This window comes from Kryptolebias marmoratus, linkage group LG15 (genome assembly GCF_001649575.2).
Source record: "Kryptolebias marmoratus isolate JLee-2015 linkage group LG15, ASM164957v2, whole genome shotgun sequence".
NCBI lineage: Eukaryota > Metazoa > Chordata > Actinopteri > Cyprinodontiformes > Rivulidae > Kryptolebias > Kryptolebias marmoratus.
This window is the reverse complement of record NC_051444.1, coordinates 12,244,565-12,264,744: the sequence shown is the minus strand read 5'-3', so window position 1 is coordinate 12,264,744 and position 20,180 is coordinate 12,244,565. Positions and strand designations below refer to the sequence as shown.

Below are 20,180 nucleotides of genomic sequence, written 5' to 3'. Positions count from 1 at the left end.
CAACACTCGTGCACACACACACACACACACACACCCTCTCCCTCTCCACCTTCTTTGTCCTTCCCTCTTTCCCTCTCATTTTCCTTACACTCTGCTGTCCCTCTCTCCCTCTCCATCTCCCAGGGGACAATTTCCTTTTCTTAAATAAACTGTCATAGCTAGTGTTAAAATATGGGCCTTACATGGGGTGAGCGTGGCAAGGCAAAGGCATAGGGCCCTGGGCTGGTATAAAACATGGATAATATGCTGTGAGAGGTAATTGTATCTTTTAGCACTGAGATGAGTAGAACAAATGTGTCTCCTTCCTGTAATCCCCCCCCAACCCCTCCTCCTTTTTCTATCTCTTTCTTTACACACTGCAGTTGTGTTAATATGATAGAGAGAATATTGGCTGTATATCAGAGCTGCTAACAGTTCATTGTGGGTTAAGGCAAGTAAAGGGGGGTGACTGTAGAGGGTGAGAGAGGCTTGGAGTAAGGGAAAAAAAGAAGAGAGGGAGGGCAGTAACTGGAGGGAAAATGTAGAATGAAAGGTGACAGTGTGCCTGAAGATGAAAAAAGTGCCACATTTTTGATTCATTAAGGTAAAATTTACTTATTATTCTGATTTATTTTCCATTGCATGTGGAGAAGAGAAGCTCTGAAACTCGAGACAAAAACAAAACCCACAAGAAGATGCATTTTTCCAAACATTTATTTGCAGATACTGTTTGTAAAAAGCAGGGCTCAGAGTTCCCACACTGGGTTTTAATGTGCAGTAACATACATGTAATCAGGCCTTTTTTAAAAAACTCAAACTGTCTGTATGGTGCCAACTCAATAACAAATGAAGATATCCAATCAGAGGCCAGAGAGTTTCATTGCTTTTAATCCACAAAGTGTTTGAATGAAAATCTCACTGCCCCAAGGGCCCTAACCTTATCTCTGTTAGAATAAATATTTAAATCTGAGATGGCGTTTACAAATACTTTTAAAACTGTGGCTGGACCAAAGTATTTACATGAAATTACTTATTTTTGGTTATTGACACATGAGCATTTCACAGCATTATTTAAACCCCAATAAAATTGAATTGTCTTATGTAACCATTAATTTTTAAACACTGATATTTATCTTCCTGCTTTCTCCTTTTCCTTCCCTCTTTGTTACTGACTCTTGTCTTCTTTCCTCTTCATTTACTCCATAGTATCATTTTACTCTCCTTTTTTATTTGACAATTTAAAATGAAGAGGGATAGAAAACAATACGGCTTGGGGAGTGGGGGATGCATGGAACTCAGTCGGATTCTTAACCATTTAGTGGCCATAATGTGCTTTTCTATCTTTTTTTTTTCTCACTCTTGTTCACAGTTTTACAGGCAAGTTGGTAAGTATTCAGTCACTGGACACCACAGCCAAGTGAAGAGAGGCTGGATTGAGGGAGTGTGAGGATACAAAGTGTGTGGGGGCTGAGACAGGAAGACAGAAATTAGGGGAAGAAAGAGATAAAAAAAATAGACTGTCATAAGAGTGGCATGAAGAGAACGAGGATGTTTGAGAAAAAAAAGGATTATGATTGTGTGGAGTTTAGGACAATCAAAAATGGAGGGTTAAATGGATAAGAAGAGGAACAGAGGAGTGCAGACCTTTAGAAACAGGTGAGTTGGGTTTGTATGTGTGAAAGTTCAAACAAGGAGTGTATTTGCTGTGAAAAAAACATTATTTTCTCTTTTACTTTTCTGTCATAAACTTTACATTTACATGTTTTCATACTTGACAACAATTCTTTGTGTAGTTTTGAACACTTTAATGACCAGAAATTGGAAATGATACAATAAAAGGTTTGTAGTTATTAGCACAATATGCCAAAGAAGGGGCAAAATGTAATTAAATCTTAACATTTTTGAATAGCATTTAAATCAATTTCATTACATCATGAATCATTGAAAATATAGTGATTTTTACTAAACAAACATGTCAACAGTTGTTGGGTACTAAATATAGTTTTATTTACTTTTATTTAGATCTCAAACTTTTTTTCTTTTTTTTTGGATATTCAGCTTTTACAGTTGGTTAAATATAATCATTAAAAGGAAAAGCTGTTGAAAATATTTTGTTTTTGCTGTTGATATGGATTTTTGTGTTTATATTTTGTTTTTAAATTTAAAGGCTACATTGAAAATTGCACAAAAGTTGTAGTCAAAATTCTTGACAGAGTTAATGATACCTGGTTATTGCTCTTTTCAATAATAATCAGATTTGTTGCACCTCAACTCTGGTCTTTGCATTCTTTTTGTAAACATTTATACATCATGTGGATTTTCTTTAAATATAAGTAATATTACACTCAGTTCTAAAACCTTTCTCATCAGTTTTTAAAGTAGGTGAATAATATACTATCAAAATTATATTTAATTTCTTTGTTGTGGTAAAGTATGGATCATAGTTGACTTTATGCTAAATGTTGCTGCAGCTCACAAATATGTCCTTATTCAGGTGTTTAAAGCTAGACTTTTTACTTACAATATTCACCATTAGGTTTAACCTGAAAGATACACACAGCAGCTCTTTATTTGTTTTGAGGTTTTAAGACAATCATAGAAGTGTACAACGCTGGTATGTCCAGAACAGCAACCCTTTTGTAACTTTTATCTCTTGTTTCTTTATCACCTTTTACTTCTGTGGCCTACATCTACAACAGCTTCTTGGAAGAAACACTGTTGTTATCATTATGTCGTGAGCCACGGCTTGGCAGAAGAGTGAAAATTGAGAAGAGCTTTAGTCAAAATGCCAGTCTACAAATCACTAAAAGCTTTCCACTCTGGGCTTTTTTTTTGGCTTTTAGAAAGGCTTAGGTAGTGCTGTTGCCAGTAGGTGAGTTTTGCACAGCAAAGGCATGTTTGAAACTCCCAAAGAGCACCAAAGGAACAACACTGTGAATGTTTAAGTAACTAAATTGAAGGAAATTATGCAGTTCAAAGGAAAACTAATAAATTTTATTCCGCAAAGAAATTCAAATAATGATGTGGCACATTTCATTTGGAAGTAGGGTAAAAAAAAATGTTGCTTTTTTTCAAATTATTTTTAATAAACTAATGAGTATTTGGAAGTGATCTCTGTTGTTTTGTACACAAGCTGTGGCTTTCTCAAGATGCAAAAAAAAAAAAAAGTTTTCACAGGAGGTAACCGAGCCGGGTACTTATGACATTATTGTAGGAAAAGTAAAAATAAAAAGTAGAATTTAAAATATGGGCAAAAAATTGAAGGAATGTGTTTGTAAAAGCTAACAAAGGGGGAGTTTCAAAAGGGCGTGCGACCGTTAAGGAAGATGAAGCTCTTCAGGATTCATTTACATCAAGCCTGACAAGTCCCTCACATCTCCCCAAGAGCCACACAACTGTGGCTTAGAGATTCCTAAAGAGGGCTCTTCTTCGAGCCTTCTTTCTGTACTCTGACTTTTCTTTCTCTCCCTCCTGTCTCTTTTTCTCTTTCCTCTTTTTGTATTCACTCCCGCACTCTTTCTTGTGCACTTATTCGCTTGCCAGTCTTCAATCAGCCATCATGAAAGTGTCTGTCAGGGCGTCTTAACTGTCCTCTGAGAGGCAGACACTTGTCTGGGCCTGCCTTCATCCCCTAAAGGCGTTTTTTGACTTGGACTTATTTCCCTCTTCACACCTTTTTAACTCTCCTAAAGAGCTGACAACAAGTGATAGCGACAGGGCAAGATAAACATGAGGAAGAAAGACAAGAACAAAGATCAGAAGAGGAAGTCCTCAGCTGAGGGAGAAAGTAGAAATAAAAATTTATATGATAAAGGAGGAAAACAATAAGTAAAGAGAGTTGAAGAAACTCCAAAAAAATGGAAAAAGGTGAAGGAAAGCATATGACCTCACAAAGAAAAGAAAGGACATAGCAAGGTGGGCTAAATATAAGGAGAGAAGAGAAAGATGAAACGGAAGAAGACAATTTCTAGTAAGACAGGGAGTCACATTTATCAGTGGTTCCACAGGGTGTTTTGGAGATTTGAGAGTGTGCCTGGATATGTTAAAGTTTTTTTGGGCTGGAGTGGGTATCCCTCCTATGAAAATATTTGTTTTTTTGTCCTGGGTTTGATGTGAAAGGGAACTTCTCCTGCTTTGACAGTGTTGTCAGCCATGCGGTTTTTAATATTCATTGAGTCGATCAGGAAAGGACGGCAAAGGGAAAAGAGTGAAGAGAAGATTTTTGGTCAAACAGAAAGCTAATTTGCAGCTGCTGCAGTTTAGCCTGAGGCTCTTTCTGCTTCTGGGAAAACGAGTGGGAAGATTAGCTGAATGTATAATTCACATGTCACACACATGAGCATAGATACTGGATGTACACATGAAGTGTGCATACATTTTTTTTGCAAAAGGTGAATATGAAAACAGTTGCAGTTTTCTTGCTTATATATCTTTGGAGGTGCATCATCCCCTCAGGCCATTCCCTTGTGTTAGTTTTGACAAATTTAACTCAATTAAATCTTATACTCAGCCGAAAGGCTCTCTACAAAACTGCATTTTAGTTGCATGTTTTTTTTCTTTTGGACATATTGTTATGTCTAGTTTTATGATGCTGCTATAGTAGTAGGTGCCCACTATATAAGTTTAGATATTTATGGTCTTCAAAAGTCTGTTGCCCCTACTGTGTTTTTTTTTTTTTGTTGTTGTTGTTTTTTTCAGATCTATGACCGACATGTAAGCCTGTTCTTGGATGGCCTTGAGGAGGATGGGACACCATTTGACACAAAACATCTGACCGATCCACTCTCAGATATCAGCGAATCTGGTGCTATGTGGGTGGGACTCGGCTCCAATGGTGAGGATTCCGTTGCTTTCACAGTTGCTCTAATTCTCTGGTACCATTTCAAAATATTGTTCGATTGAAATGAAGTCTTATAACAAAATAACATGATCTTTAAGTTGCAGAGTTCAAATTAACATCTGCAGTATTGTAAACCTTCACAAAGTGGAACAACGGCTCTATATTTTACATAAACCTTTCACACTTGGCTTGCTCAAATGAAGTGTCATGATGATACAAGATGTTGCTGGGAGAGAAAACTGAGTGCTGATACATGTGGGAGTTGGATTGACAACCTCTAATCCAAACCAGAGCAGAAAATACAAAGTTTATTTGAATTCTTTATGCAATAATCCTAACTATATTACATACAGTTGGGTGATGGAAAGAGACTGATGCGTTCCTTCTCTAAGTCTGTAGCTTTTGCCACTTCTCTTCATCTACTCAGGCCTCATCTCTTATTTTGTACTCTTACCGGGGAAAAATATTTCAGCGTTTATCATATTTGTTTATCTTAATATGGTGTCAATGACTACTTCACCTTTGTTTTGCTCCCAGCCTTTATCCTGTTTCAACTACATATCTGTGATTGATTAGTGGTGCCTGTGAGCCGTTTCAGAGTCAATAGCAGAGAAAATGAGAGAAAAAAATATCTGTTCATCTCGAGTGATAAACGAGTGTTTTTCTTCTCGTTTATCAGTCATTGATTCTTAGTTCACAGCAGGTAGCATCTGATCAGCTGGAGATCACATAAGAGAGGTTGATCAATGAGAGTGATTGGCTTGGGGCAGAGAAAGTGTGTGTGCATGTGTAAATGTGTGTAAGAGAGGGTCACTGTTGAACCCATGGGAAGTGCCTGGAATTCTGATCAGAAGAATAATTATGCAAATACTGATCAGATGTATTGATTACCATCTAGGTCTGTTTTTGGAGGGGGACCTCCTTATTGAAGACTGCAAATGCAAGCAGTCAAGAGAGAAGCTTTAAAAGCTGCATCCTTTAAAGTCACAGTGTGTAGGATGTAGTGACATTTAATGGCTTGAAACAACACCCCACAAAAAAAGGATGTTTTATTTTTAACAAAATAAATTGTTTTGACTATAAACAAACAAATCAGCTTTCAGTATTAAGTTTGGAAAAATTTAAATATTTTAATTGTAACAGCTTTTTTGGACAATAGCCAAATTTTTTAAAAAAATTGGCAAAACAAATTGAAAACAGGCACTGTATACTAACACCTTGTAGCCCATTAAGGATGGTTTAAACCTATTAGGACTATCTTAGGACTTCTTTTTAATGTCCCGAAAAAGTCCTATAAAAAGACACTGAAAACATTTTGTGGTTGAGCTACAAAATGTTTGAAACCATGGTTTGGTTTAAATTGTTTGCTTTTTGTTTAGTCAGATTCTTTTTGCCCATAATTTTGACATAAATTTGAATTACACAGTTGTGGAGTGATAAATACAGAAAACCTGTGAGGTAAAAATGATCCAGGAATACTTCCTGCTCCCGGGATGCTGGACCTGCAGCAGCCATTACCACTGGCTGAAACAATGCCATCCTAAATGTTGGAAGTCTTTCTGTCACATAAATATTTTATCATAGAGAGGCAAAAAGATGCAGAAAACACTAATTTGTCTTACATCCTAATAGTTCAAGTACCCCTTCTTTATAAAAAGCAAATAAGAGGAGAAATGAATACCAGAAATTAAAACATGCAGAAAGAAGAAAGGCCTACCCAGGGAGGAAAGAATTAAGGCTTATACCTTGCATCATCCCAGTAACAATAGGGAGAATGCTTTTCAGAGGAAGGTATAATCCCATTTCCACACGATAAAGAAATCCTGAGCCAAAGCCTAAGGCTCCACCACCACACACTGGTCTAGCACTCTTACATCTCATAACAGTCTCTCACACTCTCTCTGTTTTACATTCACATGCCGCATTTCCCCAAAATGCACACATCCACCCAGCGGCTGGGCCAAACACACCAAAGCCTCTCTCAAGTGTAAATGCACACAAATGCACACGTACTACACAGTCTTTTTGGAATCCTTGTGGTAAAGCCACTAACACACAAACACACACTTTCACAGACTTAACATGGCAGGGCTTCTGTCGATGCTTCGAGACGTTATCCATCTTCTAAGACTTAGTCAAACTAGAAGGAAGTTGGTTGGACACTAAAACGCTTTGGCCCCCTTTGGACCAGCATCATCATCGTCTGTGTGGTTCCCTTATGCTCCGTCCAGCATTATCACATAGGCATGGTTGTGCTTGGAGATGTGTTGGGGCCTTGCCTGTGTTTATTTGTTTGATGTTTTTGGTGTGCTGTCCAGGATTCCCATGTGTGTCTGGACATTGTGGCCATTATGTTTGAGGTATTCCAGTACAGGTATGCTTGTTAAAAGAACTTTGGACGATTGCTGTGTATTGTCTAACATTGTTGCATTAAACTCTGTGCTGGTCTCCTTTTTTCTCTCTTTTGTTGCAATTTTGTTTTTTAAAATATGTTTTAGATGTGTTTATGAAAGCAAAACATTGTAGTTCACAAAGTAGTGAATGGCATATCATGAACAGTTGAGTCTGCAGCGTTTGCTCAGCTATAATTTGTACTCTGCCTTATGAGTTTACAGAGTACGCAGACAGTGTTTAGAATATTGTACATAATGAAGCAGATGTTCTAAAGAAAAATATTGTTATGAAACGGTTTCTAATGTACCTCTACTTTTTAAATAGTGTTATGGAAAAAGAAAAAAAACCACATTGCCAGTTATGTACAATGGAAATTTCAAAATTCAAAAGTAAAATATATTTCAATAGTATCAGCAATATAATGTAATATTTAGGCTCTACTGTTTTTTGTTGTTTTGCTTTTATACTTTTTAATCACATGTTAGTATATTTCCAGGGTTAGATGTCCCTGTTATGTCTGAAAGAGTCTTTTATGAAATGATTTTACATTTATTGTTTCGAGGTTCTGCACTGAATGTTAGTTCAGAGGGCCTGGGTGCAACAGCCTACCCTTTTGACAATTTATATTTTCTGTCAACATTGTGATGGACTTTATAACAATTTCCTCTTTAAAGTCTCCTCAGCAAACCAGTTTTCCCTGTAAATATTGAGTCACGCTAAAAGTGAAACACAAAGTATAACAGCATTAATTTATTTGTAATGTTTTTATCACACAATCTGTTTGAGCTACTACAAACTTTTCTCTTTCCAACATTGTAGATCAAAAGTTTTGTTTCCAAACATGTGTATAGATCTTTAAATAATTAGTAATCCATCTCTGTTTTCTATTTTTAAACCAGAATGTGACTAAAATGAACAAAATATTGGTTGTTCTCAAATCTGTTATGAACTACTATCATCTAAACCAATAAATTTGCCTTCAGCAGCCTTGCTGCTCTCTAGTGGAGACAAATGAGGTCTATTGCAGAACCAGTTTGGCTTTGTATTGTGATCCAGGCCATTATAGGCAGCTGTTGGCAGCCTCACTTAACTGGTATCAAGAAACTGATAAGATAATCTACTAAATACTGTGAAATCCTCTCACTCACTGCCTTCAGTGCAAACCCATTAACACTTTCTTTATGTTCTTTTCTGCTCTTCTTTCATCTCTTCAGGGTCTAATCAGTTCATTGGGCGGATGCAGGACTTTAGATTTTATCCCGCCACTTTGACCAACAGGTGAGTTGGATAGAACGAGAGACATGTAATGAGAAGCTACTGGGAGAGAAGGAGAGAAGAAAAAAAAACTTGGAGACAAATAGACTTAAGTGTTAGAGAAAAAGCTGAGGACAAAAAAGAGGAACAAAGATTTACAAAAGAAAAGAAGTCAGCGGTACTTCTATAAAGACTTAAAAACGGGAAATTGCACAAACAGATCATGAATGAATTGCTCAACAGAAGAAGAGTGGTACAGAGTAATTAAGGGGAACATGGTTAAAGGAAGGCGGGGGGAAGGCTAATCATTGCTTCTTAGGATCCATACTGCTTCCAGAGGATTTTCCGAGGAATTCTGTACAAATCCATAAGTGTTTTTCTAACAAGTGATTTACCGAGGTTAGCAACAACTTTAAGCTTACAAGTTGCCTGATCAAGATTGGCTCACGTAAATTAAATGGCTCGATCTCCAAGTTATGTTTTTGATTTTGTGTTTAACACTAAATGTTCAGTCTTTAGCCCACTAGCAGACACCTTAAGATTTTATCTTACAGTTCAAACTAAATGCTTGTGTTTGTTTTTTTCCCCACTGCTATTTGTATTTATTTGCAACATCTTTTTGAAAGTTAAATGTTTGTTTTACAAATTGAGTCATATTTGTTGACCTAAATAAAAATCTAAATGGGCTAAGTAATGTTTAAAGTATGCATAAATGTAAATTGGTGCTTTTTATTTTTAGTTTGTTGTTTATTGTTTTAACAGAGAAATAGTTGAGGTGTACTCAGGAGTCCTGCCTGAACTTCACGTCCAGTCTGAGTGTCGCTGTCCTCCCAGCCATCCGAGAGTACACCCTTTAGTGGAAAGGTGCCGTTTCAAAATTTTCTTCATAATTTAAATACAAAGCAGTGATGTTTAAAAGGTTAATATTTGAGTAATTAACAATCATTAATTGCAGTTAAACTAATTACTACTGATTAATTATACTTTCCTAAAGGAAAATGATTACACTGAAAGAGTACATTTGTATTGATCATGATCACATTATAAGTCTTTTGACACTTTTTTGGGGTGATATTTAATCAAATAAAAAAAATTATTTTGAAAATAATGTTCAATCAAATCTATATATTTATAAATTTAGATAGTTGTAAATAACAGAAATTATCGCTTGTCACAATCATTTAACAGCATTATTATAAAACTTCTTTTTCATGTGATTATAAAAGTTGTTTGGTTTATTGTTAATGTTAAGCAGAAAGAAAACCCAGATTACATTTCTTTGCTGAATAAAACTTATCACGTTTTCTTTTTTTTTTTTGCACCGTTGACAGATATTGCATTCCTAATGCAGTTGAAGACACCACGAATGACAGGGTTTTAAGACTGAACCTAAATGCTCACCCGCTCAGTTACATCAATGATCAGGACATGGGTACCACCTGGAAATCTAAGACCATGACTGCACAAGAACTGGATGAAGGAGTCACAATTACAGTGGATTTGGCTAATGGACAATACCAGGTAATTTATTTAATTTTAGGCATGTACATATAAGCAGAAATGCTCTTATGGTAAATGGTCCACATTTATCATAAGCACCTCAGGTTCTGCAAAGTGTTTTAGAATGTTCCTCATTCACTCATTCAGACACAAACAAATTCCACTATTTTATGTTTTTCATTCTCTATATACAGCACTTTTATATTCTTAATCATGCACCTAAAAGCATATGAGGGGCGGGGGGCAGCGTCTTGCCCAAAGACACCTCAACATACTTAAGGTCCTTAGGATAAAAACTCCAATCTTCCAATTAGAAAACAACCTTCCTACCACTGAGCCAAAGCCGACCAATATTAGTCACAATATCATTATCATTCTGCAATGGAGACAGACCTGTCTGCAGATGTAGTGTGTGAAGACAATGTTGTGTACACCATTTTTTCCTTACTTGTAGACTTGTGGTGAGTAAACTGACTTACAGATTTAATGGACTGAATTTATCAGTAAATCAGTTCATTTTTCACTTATAACCCATGAATAAGAATAATATCATCCTGACTGCTAGCAGCTGTTACAAGACCTGAGTGAAAGTCCTTCAATTTGACCTTTCAACAAACATTGTTTGTTATTTATAAATTTTTAACAAGTTCAGTCTTTTTTTAAGACTCACCCAAAGTTTATGCTATGACATCTGATGAATCCAAATTCAGCATGCTTTTTTTTTTATTAATTCAAAATAAAATGGATTTCCTGAAATGCCATGAGACCTTCCTATAAATGTAAAATCTTTTTTTTACATGCTCATTATAAATATTGGACAGTCACCAGTATTGTCTTATTCTGAAGTGTACATTAAAAATTCCAAGTTTTTGACACCACTATATCCCCCTCTTTAAACATGTTTATTCAGTGAATAGATCTTTTTTAAGCACTTCAGTACAAGAGACATGATAGGGGATGGGAAGAGGATGGAGAGAGAGACTGCTGGATTTGGTTGTTGTCATGATTGGTGTTGTTGAGGCTCTCATTCGTTCTCTTTCTGATGTGTATATAGTCTGTGAGGGTAGGCAGGATTTTTGGAGCTGTCCTGTACGGTCACTCAACTTAAGTCCCCACATAAAAGACACTTTCTGAAGTTTGGGGTGTTTGTGTTTGTATGCGAGTAGGTTTTTGCAGTCTTGGTGGCTTAATGCACTCCCTGCTGCGTTTTCCAAAATCCCAGCCCACTGGAGAGCTAGATAACACTTGTAGCACACACATACACATGAACAGGTTTATATGTGATAAGGAAACTATTTTCTGTGTGTTTATGTGTATAGATTTGTGTGGATGTGTGTGAAGTGTAATGGAAATCAGAAAACCTGTAATTAGGGACCAAGCAGCACAGATGGCTAAGGGTCTTTGAGATTCTACATTTTTACCTTTTTTATTTTTTGTCTTCATTGCTTCTTCACTGGTGTCCCCAATAACTATCTGGTGACAAGTTTTGGAAACCTGTCTGAAATTTAGTTTGTGACCATTCATTGTTTTGCATCCCTGGCATTATACTGTAAAGTCTGCTTGACCACAATATGTTGCAGGAAATTACAGAAGTAAAACTGAGCAAGACTTGACAATCATAATAGTAACAACAGTCAGTTTGTAAATGTTGTAATTTAACATTTCAGACAGAGATTAGTAATACTTTATAAACAAAGATTAGTAATAATGCCTCCTTGCTATGGCCTCAAATACTGTATTATACAGGTGAATAAACATGAGACATGGTGTCAATACGCAATGATCATTTGAAACTTCACAATGGTATGGTTTTATAAAAGCATATTGTCCTTATTTACATGGAACCGGTTCATTATCTTTGTATTTATTTGTTGTTTTAATTAACACTAATTTGAATGAATTTCTTTTTCAGGTATTCTACGTTATAGTTCAGTTCGGGGGTCTTTTGCCTGAGTCAGTTTTGATCCAAAGGAGGAGGCTTGTCTTCTCAGAACCTGAAAGCACCATGAACATAGAACAATCCTGGCTGGATTGGCAGTATATGGCCAGAAACTGCAATGTGTTTGATATGCAGAACAATGGACCCTTACCAAGACCAGACTCCGTGAACTGTCTGCAGTTGCCCAGGTTGGTTTGACTCTGACTTTATGTTTGCTGAATAGCCCCATATTCACTGATACACAATAAAACATAAACAAAGTAATTATAAAATTACATTTTTCCATTTCTTAATAAGGTAAAGGTTTGTAGATTGTCTTGTTTCATTTGAAAACATTTTGTACTTGTCAGTGTACTTCACATTACTTTGCTGAAATACTTTAACCGAGTTGAACTAACATCAGAGAAATTAGTAAGACAGAAATATTTAATGCCTTTTAGGGCAGTCGGTGCTGGTGTCTGATCTTAAAAAAAATACATATCCTTTGCTATGATATTAGTCTGATGAAGGCACCAGATTAATAATTTAATCTCAAAATACCTTTTAAAAAACATCCAGATATGTCTGGTTTGGTGGCTTCCACACAGAGGAAATAACATAGAAAACTGTTTTAATTATTAAATAACTTTATTGACATAAAAAGCATAAACTAACACACACTTAGGCTAACACACACACAATACACACAAACAAGTCAAAAGCATTCAAATAAAATTATATTTAGACCTTTTATTAAAACTTAAGTGACACATATGCACACAAATACTCAGTGACATCCTCACAGTAATGATTTTATTAAAGCTAACCACCTACAGAATTACCTTGGCTCATGACTGACAGCAGGCTCTGGTTTGGCACTAGATACAGAACTGGACTTGAAAAATACATACACCCACAATTTCACTGACTAATTCTTGGCAGGGCTGTGTGCATCAAGTGCTTGGTTGGCATTAGCGTGAACAGGTATGAACAGATCACAGATTATGCAGTCATTGCTCATTTCTCACTTGACTGACAAATTATATCATATACAACCTTTCCTGGCACAGTTTATGTTTGTAAACCTGGCATAAGAACAAATTCATCTCACATTAGTAACACAATAAAGCACTTCATGCTTGGTAATTACATAAACATTTCCATTTGCTTAATGTATATATTATTCTCCCAAGTTTTATTTAATTTTGCAAGACTAATTATCTCTTCTAAACCCACTTGAGTATTTGGCAAGATTTATTTACGCACAAATGTGCATGTTTGCATCTATGGGTATAGATAATGAGTTAAATTTTGAGGAGCATTCTTGCTAAAAATAATTACTACCAGAAAAACTAAAATCACTGCTGTGGAAGTGCAATGGAATAACAGTTAAAGGACCCAAATTAGGAGGGGGGGGGGTTTAAAACTTGACTTTTAATGTGACAACAGGTATGAATCCAAGGCAGCATAAAAAGAATAGTAGCAAACACGACTTAACTGGAGAAAATGGGAGGATCTTTGTTTCTTTTTTAAATCTCATGTGGTTAAATGTTTTCTGTCTTTTCAGTGATGTGCCCTTCTCAGGAGGTAACATCACCTTCAGTCTGCTGACCACACATCCAGTTCTGAGGCCAGGATATAATGACTTCTATAAAACTCCAGCCTTGCAGGAGATGGTACAAGCTGCCCAAGTTCGACTGCATATGAGAGGACAATACCACACAAAAGGAAACAGGGTTAATCAGCAACACAGATACTTCGCCATAAAAGAGATCACAATCAGTGGCAGGTAAAACCGTACATTTATCCAATGATAGTTTGTCTCTTTATGAAAGCTGTTGGAGTCTGAGTTGAAGTTCAGATCTGTAAATGAGGAGTAAACACCTCAAACACAGTTAAATGAACTATTTGTTGTGTTATTGCCTTCAAACTGACGATAAGTGTTCTGACTTTTTTCTGGTAAAAAAAATTTCCAAACTATTATTGGGAAATCATCATCAATAGCACACTTTCTATTTTTAATGCTTATCCTGCCTGTTGTGAAACTGTAAATGGCTTAATTTGTTGAAGGATAGTGAAGTATCTTCATTACAGATTTGTGCAAATTGAGGGAACACAGTTCAAGTAAAATAATTTCACACAGACTGTTGAGTTTCAGCAGAGCTTTCTGTGAGTAATTGTGAACACATCTTTTCATTAGACTGACACTGTGACTGACATAGTGACTGTCTTTTATGACTGAGGTAATTATAGGATTATGCAGGAGGCAATCATCTCTTTCTCTCTTTCCCCCTCCTTCTAAGCTGTTTAATTAGTAGCTTGTTATAGTGAAGTAGGAGAAACAGAGATTTAATGCTGCAGAAGCCTCATCAGTGTGATCTTCATCCATCCATGTTGCTCCCTTCTCTTTTATTCTTTCTCCATCTTCTGTCTTGATTTTTTTATGAAGCATGTAAACACAGGGAAGAGGAAGAAAAGCCGATATCCTTTTGTGTATGACTTCTTTCTGTGTATGTTCTTTCTTCACAAAATAACATTATATTGTTACACAGATATCAGTAATATTTATATCACTATGAAAAACTGGCTAATGCTAAATTGTATCTTTCTTGTACATTTTTTATTTATAACAAAATAGGGTTTATTTTTGTGTTTAACTACTTGTTGTTAGGCCTATGTTGGCTCTCCTTTTACCTTGATGTAGAGGTAGCTACATCTAATCTTCAGTCTAATTCACCTTGTTTTACAGCTAAGTTGTTTCACATTATCTTGGTCTATCTTCAGCCATTTCTCATGCTAGGTTTTTGCAATATGGCCACAAAGGCAAGCCCATCTTTAAGCCAGCTTTTAAGCACATATGAACCACTTAAACTGGCACATCCTGTGATGTGTTCTTACACACGTGAAATAGGCTTTTTGGAACCAATGCAGTGGCAACTGGTTTATACCTTCTCAGCTCTGTGACTACCTCTGCTGCTGGCTCAGAGGTATATCAGCAATTAACTCCAACCTCTCTTTCTGCCTCTCTTATTTCCAATAAAACATCAATTCAAAAAGGCTACATTTCAGTGCATGCTTTAAAGTCTTGCACAAAATGGGGCTTCATCGTCTCTTTCCTGGAGACCCGATCTACACGCTTTGAACTTGATGATGGTGCTAAATAAAGTGGACTAAAGTCAAACCGCACAAGTGAATGGCAACTTTACTATAACAGTTTCCAAAATGAGAGAATAAGGAGTTTTAAACATAAACTTTGACGAAGAGCATTTGTCATGCATGCTGCCTCTTTTGTTATAATCTTTTTGTTTCTTTATTGTAAATAAATAGACAACTAAATAAACGACTTTTGCTTTACAATATCAGGTCTTCTCTGTGTGTTTCGCATCAGTCTACTATTCACTCCATTCCTGTTTTTCTCACCTCAATAGATGTGAGTGTAACGGCCATGCAGACCACTGCGACACCAGTGTGACTCCGTGCCGCTGTTTGTGTCTACCAGAGAGCCACACAGTTGGAAACAATGTGAGTAACGAAAGTTGCTTAAGATTCATTTCTACAAAAAAATGTCATAAATTACCTCACATCCCGTGTCGTTGTGTTAAACAGCAATTGCTGTGATGATAAAAGTTTATATTGACAAATTCCACCTATTTTAACTCAAAATGGTTTGCTTTTTACATACAACTTCTAATTGTTAAAACTATATATACACTGCATAACATAGGAAACTGTAACTGTAAGATCATTTCTGAACTGTATTTCTTTGAACAGCAAATGGTTTGGTAGCAAACTGTTTACACACAAACACACACAATAAATCCTGTTGATCTTCTCATGGTTTTAATTAAGCATTTTTCTCTTTAATCTTTGTGGATCCTATTAAAAAACACCAACATAGACAACCATTTGAAAAAGTTTTTTTTTTTGTTTTTTTTTTTAATGTGTTTTTTTTTCTTTTCTCTTCTGGATGTTTTTTTTTTGTTTGTTTTTTACTTACTTTTTAAAATAATTAACCTTTTTTATTTTTTTGCATTAGTGGTAACTTTCAAGTATTAGTAGGGGTCAAATTATTTAATTTCAGTGAAAAATAAGTCAAAAGTGAAGATAGTCTGGATGTAAAGACAAATAAATATGCAAACATGCAAACCCACCCAGAAAGGCCCCAGGCTGGGAAGCGATCCTGCAACCTTCTTGCAGGGAGGCAACAGCTCTAACCACTACCCCACTGTGCCACATCCAAATCTATAGTATTTTGTAATAATTCTAAATATTTATATACAGCTACTGTTTGCTGCTGAGTAGTCTGATCCAATCTACCACCTTTTGACCAGGCAGTTGCTTAATAAAAATATAATAGACCTTGTCAGGCAATAGTAGCCATCACCCCAACAAAAGCCTCCATTTGGTCAGGAGTGAAATATTCAGGTATGACTACCTCAACATACTGTCGCACAGCACAGCCTACATTATTCACCACTTATGTATCATTCATATGTCTGTGCACGTTTGTGTTTTATGGAGGAACCAGGGTACATCAGTGTTTTTATAGTTTTCAACTAGCAGAACTTTGACTATTCATTTCACTTTAAAATGCAAAATCAACACACATTCTTTTATACAATATATTTAACTTACTTAAACTCGTTACTACAAAATACTCAGACACAGTGACTCCATATTACCAGAAATATCTGCTTTTTTCTTTTCCACCTTTTCTTTTTTCGGATTTGTCTTCTTATAGGTACTTGTACAGGCTTCATCCTCTTTGTTGGTCCCTCTCTGTCTTTCTTATACTCTGTCTTCTCTCACGAGTCTCTGTTTAAATAATGTCTCAAATCGAGTAGAACAATGACATTCCCTCAGCATGCATTACTAATCAGCTCTTTTTCTTTCTGTTTGCCTTTGACTTCATTTCACTTAACAATTTTCTGTGTGCCTCGTCCCCCAGCACTTTTTACTTCTCTACTTTCTAAAAATTGAGTTTGTTTTTGTTTAGCCCTTTCTGTGTGTGTGTGTTTCCTTCTTACATATTCATTTTTCCTGTCTCAGGTTGATTCCTCCCCCCTTGATCCACTCTTTTTTTTATTTTACATGCATTTGTTCTTATTTTTGGGTTGGGAGATGCAATGGATATAGGCATATGGATATGTATTATGCAAAACATTCTCTGTTGTGTAAAATATTCTCTAAATGAGCTATAATTCTCTGAAATACATTGTGTAACATGTACATTTGTCTACACAGAGTTCTTTTATGTGAATATTTATGCATGTGTGCGCTTTCCTTCTGAACCTGTCCATGTCATCTCTCCGAGTGAATATTCAGGACCTTTCTTCTGTCTCTGTAATATTGGAGCATAAAAGGCTGTGGGGAATATTAGCGTTTAATATTGCATGCGTTCTGTTGACTCGGATCGGCCTAGCACCATGACGGATGTTGTACTAATCTGTAGAATTTCCACAGTGACATTAAAGTGACAGAAATGCTCAGACATGTGTCAAAATGATCAACAGGGGCCTTAGAAGACACACACTTAAACTCTCCCACACAAACTCTCACAGACACACACACACACACTAAAACTCATATGTGCACAAATGCACATGCACACTTTCTCTTTTTCCTTTGATTTTTTTTTCTTATGTGCACTTTGTGTCAGACTTGATCTTTCATTGTGTCACTCTGTCTTTGCATCTCTCCATAACCAAGGATTTCCATCACGTCTGAAAGCTTTATGATATAATGAATTGTACAAAACATTGCACAACATATTTTCTATTCTTACAATGTAATCTAGTGAATCCGAATTGTGTAAATTTGGATTGTATGTTGCTAAATGTTGCTAACTTGCCTAAGCTTTGTTTTTTGTCTGTACCTTTAATACATGTTGCCAAAAATGATAGAATTGTTCTTGTGTTTGCATTTTTAATTTTTTTTTTTGTTTGGCATGAGTAAGAAAAATGTTCTAAGCCCTTATTTTAGTCCTTTAAGTTTTATTTGGAATAAAATTAGCGTTTTCTAAACAATACTGACAATTCTAAGTGGTTCAACAGAAGACAACTAGACTTCTTTGTCACAATAGTGATGTTTTTAACAACACTGTGCAAAGAAATGTCTTTTGAAATGGTATTAACATATATTTTAGGTTTCAAAGTAAACAGCAAAGCTGTTTTTGTGTTTGCATCAGTATGTGTGATAGATTTTGATAGCTAGTGACGTTAAGTGATGTTGCCCAGGATCTGTGTAGCCTAAGTCTGCCTCAGCAGCAGATTTTCACCTGCACTTGGGTTAACCGGGTTAACTTTTCTGTAGATACACACAAATTGGGTGTGCACACACAAACATTCTCACACATACACAAGCCAGTGCCATGACCTTTCCTGTGAGAGCGTGAAATTGGTCATGGCATTTTAGGATAAGATGAGTTGTCCCGGTGGATTTACACTCACGCACACACGCACAGATGCTTATGACAGGCCATCTGAATGTCCACATATCCATTAGAGCAGTCTCCTCACTCAGCAGGTTTTGTCCAAACAGTCAGAGTGAAAATATGTTATTCTTTCTTCTGCCTCACAGTCCAAAATACCTTCATTCACACTGACACACACGCTTGCTGTCTTTACTGTCAGAGGAAAATACGAACATCTGTTTGTGCTTAAAAAAATAAACTAAAAATGCTGATTTGATGTGTTTAGTAATGATGTCTTTAGCTGTACGTTGTTCCTCTATCAATCAGAAATACCTTAATTACTTGATTACTGTGTGCCTTGACTTTATTTAAAGTAAAAGCAAAAACTGCTTTGTGACCATTTTTGCAAATAGAGACGCATATTTAACCACTGACAGAACTGCCCTGCTGTCACCACAACAAACTACATTTTTGCCGTCCTTAGTCTTGATACACTGCAGCTGTCGAATGGCCAATTGCACAGAAAAAAAGAAAAGATGAAGAGAAGCAAGAAAATTAAAACCACTCTGAGTCAGTCTTCTTTTCGCGCTGCTACAGTGTGTAAATGATGGAGCGCCATCAAAACCTTTTGTATGTGGAAGAGAATGAACGTGTGCGCTCTTCTTTTAACTCCCAAACACCAGTCCCTCGACTAATTAGCAGGCAGGGAGAAAGGTAAGGTAACGCAATGTTGAATGAAAAGAAAAGAGAAGAAAGAACAAATCCTCTCTCTTTCATTTAGTATGGTAATATTTTCCACTCACATACTCACTGTGGGTATGAGAACAAGCAGTTGGGGGACAGTGGAGACAGGGGGAAGCAAGTACAGATGGGGAGAGATGGGGAAAACTGGGTGAGATTTGTTTTTCAGAACAAGAAAAGTCAGGAAAAAAAATGTGGCAAGCAGCAGGAGATGTAAAAGGAATGAAAAGAGTGATTGAGAACAACCACCTTTGCTCTCGGTCCCGCCCTGAATGGATGGCATAAAGAGTTTTATGTTGCAACAGGAAAAATAAAAAGTATCTTTAAGTGAAAAAGTTTGGAGCGCAGCGCCAAAGGTAGACAATTGAGTAATGACAGATGGGCTGAAATGAAGATGATGTATGAACAAAAGCACAGGCAGAAAGTTACTGTAGGTATGACAACAGATAGATTTGATTCCAAACATCATGGCAGATGGATCCTCAGGGAGACTGACAGTATAAACAGGAATGTGCAAACAGCACAAAACTCTGGAGGAATTTTATGACTCAGACTGCTGTCTCTGTTCTGTTTGTACATTTGTCTTTACATTTTTTGTTGATGTGTACAAACCTGGTCTCTAGAGAATTACCCGCAGCTTCATTAGGTTCTGTTCATATTCTGTTCTCTGTAAGCAGAGCGCCAGATGTTGTACACAAATCTGTCACCACTGACATGCACACAGAGACACAAATGGACAACCCCGCACAACATGTTCAGTGATGTAACTGAGATTAATTGAGAAGATGGTTTTGATTTAAACCTTTTAAACTTTTGTCTTCATGAGCACACAATATTCTACCTGTGACCACATGTGATGTAAAATATAATAGTTGTTTTTTTTTACCCCAGTTATCACATTCTTGTTTCCCTTTATTTGTTCTTGCCTGATTTAATTATTTCCCACACACATGCAGGCATTTGTTTCATATTTATTTATTTTTTCTTATTTTACTGACATAATTTTTCTCTTTTACTTTCTTGCTGGTCTTTCTGAAATACAAAAGGAGGGCCCCTTCCCCCAGTTTCTATCAACACGCTTCCCCTCCTCCCCCTTTCCTCCTGAAATCCCCCCTCCACTGCTTCTTTTTTATCTGTGTGTC

At 36.3% G+C, this 20,180-nt stretch overlaps 1 protein-coding gene across 1 annotated transcript in view; it reads left to right on the top strand.

Moving 5' to 3' along the window:
* ush2a (Usher syndrome 2A (autosomal recessive, mild)) overlaps positions 1–20,180 on the top strand; it is a 180,155-nt gene that overhangs the window by 12,085 nt on the left and 147,890 nt on the right. The window contains 7 exon segments of the mRNA XM_037980018.1: positions 4,678–4,813; positions 8,428–8,491; positions 9,230–9,331; positions 9,799–9,988; positions 11,880–12,094; positions 13,453–13,674; positions 15,314–15,407. Coding sequence (XP_037835946.1) covers positions 4,678–4,813; positions 8,428–8,491; positions 9,230–9,331; positions 9,799–9,988; positions 11,880–12,094; positions 13,453–13,674; positions 15,314–15,407 — 1,023 coding nt within the window.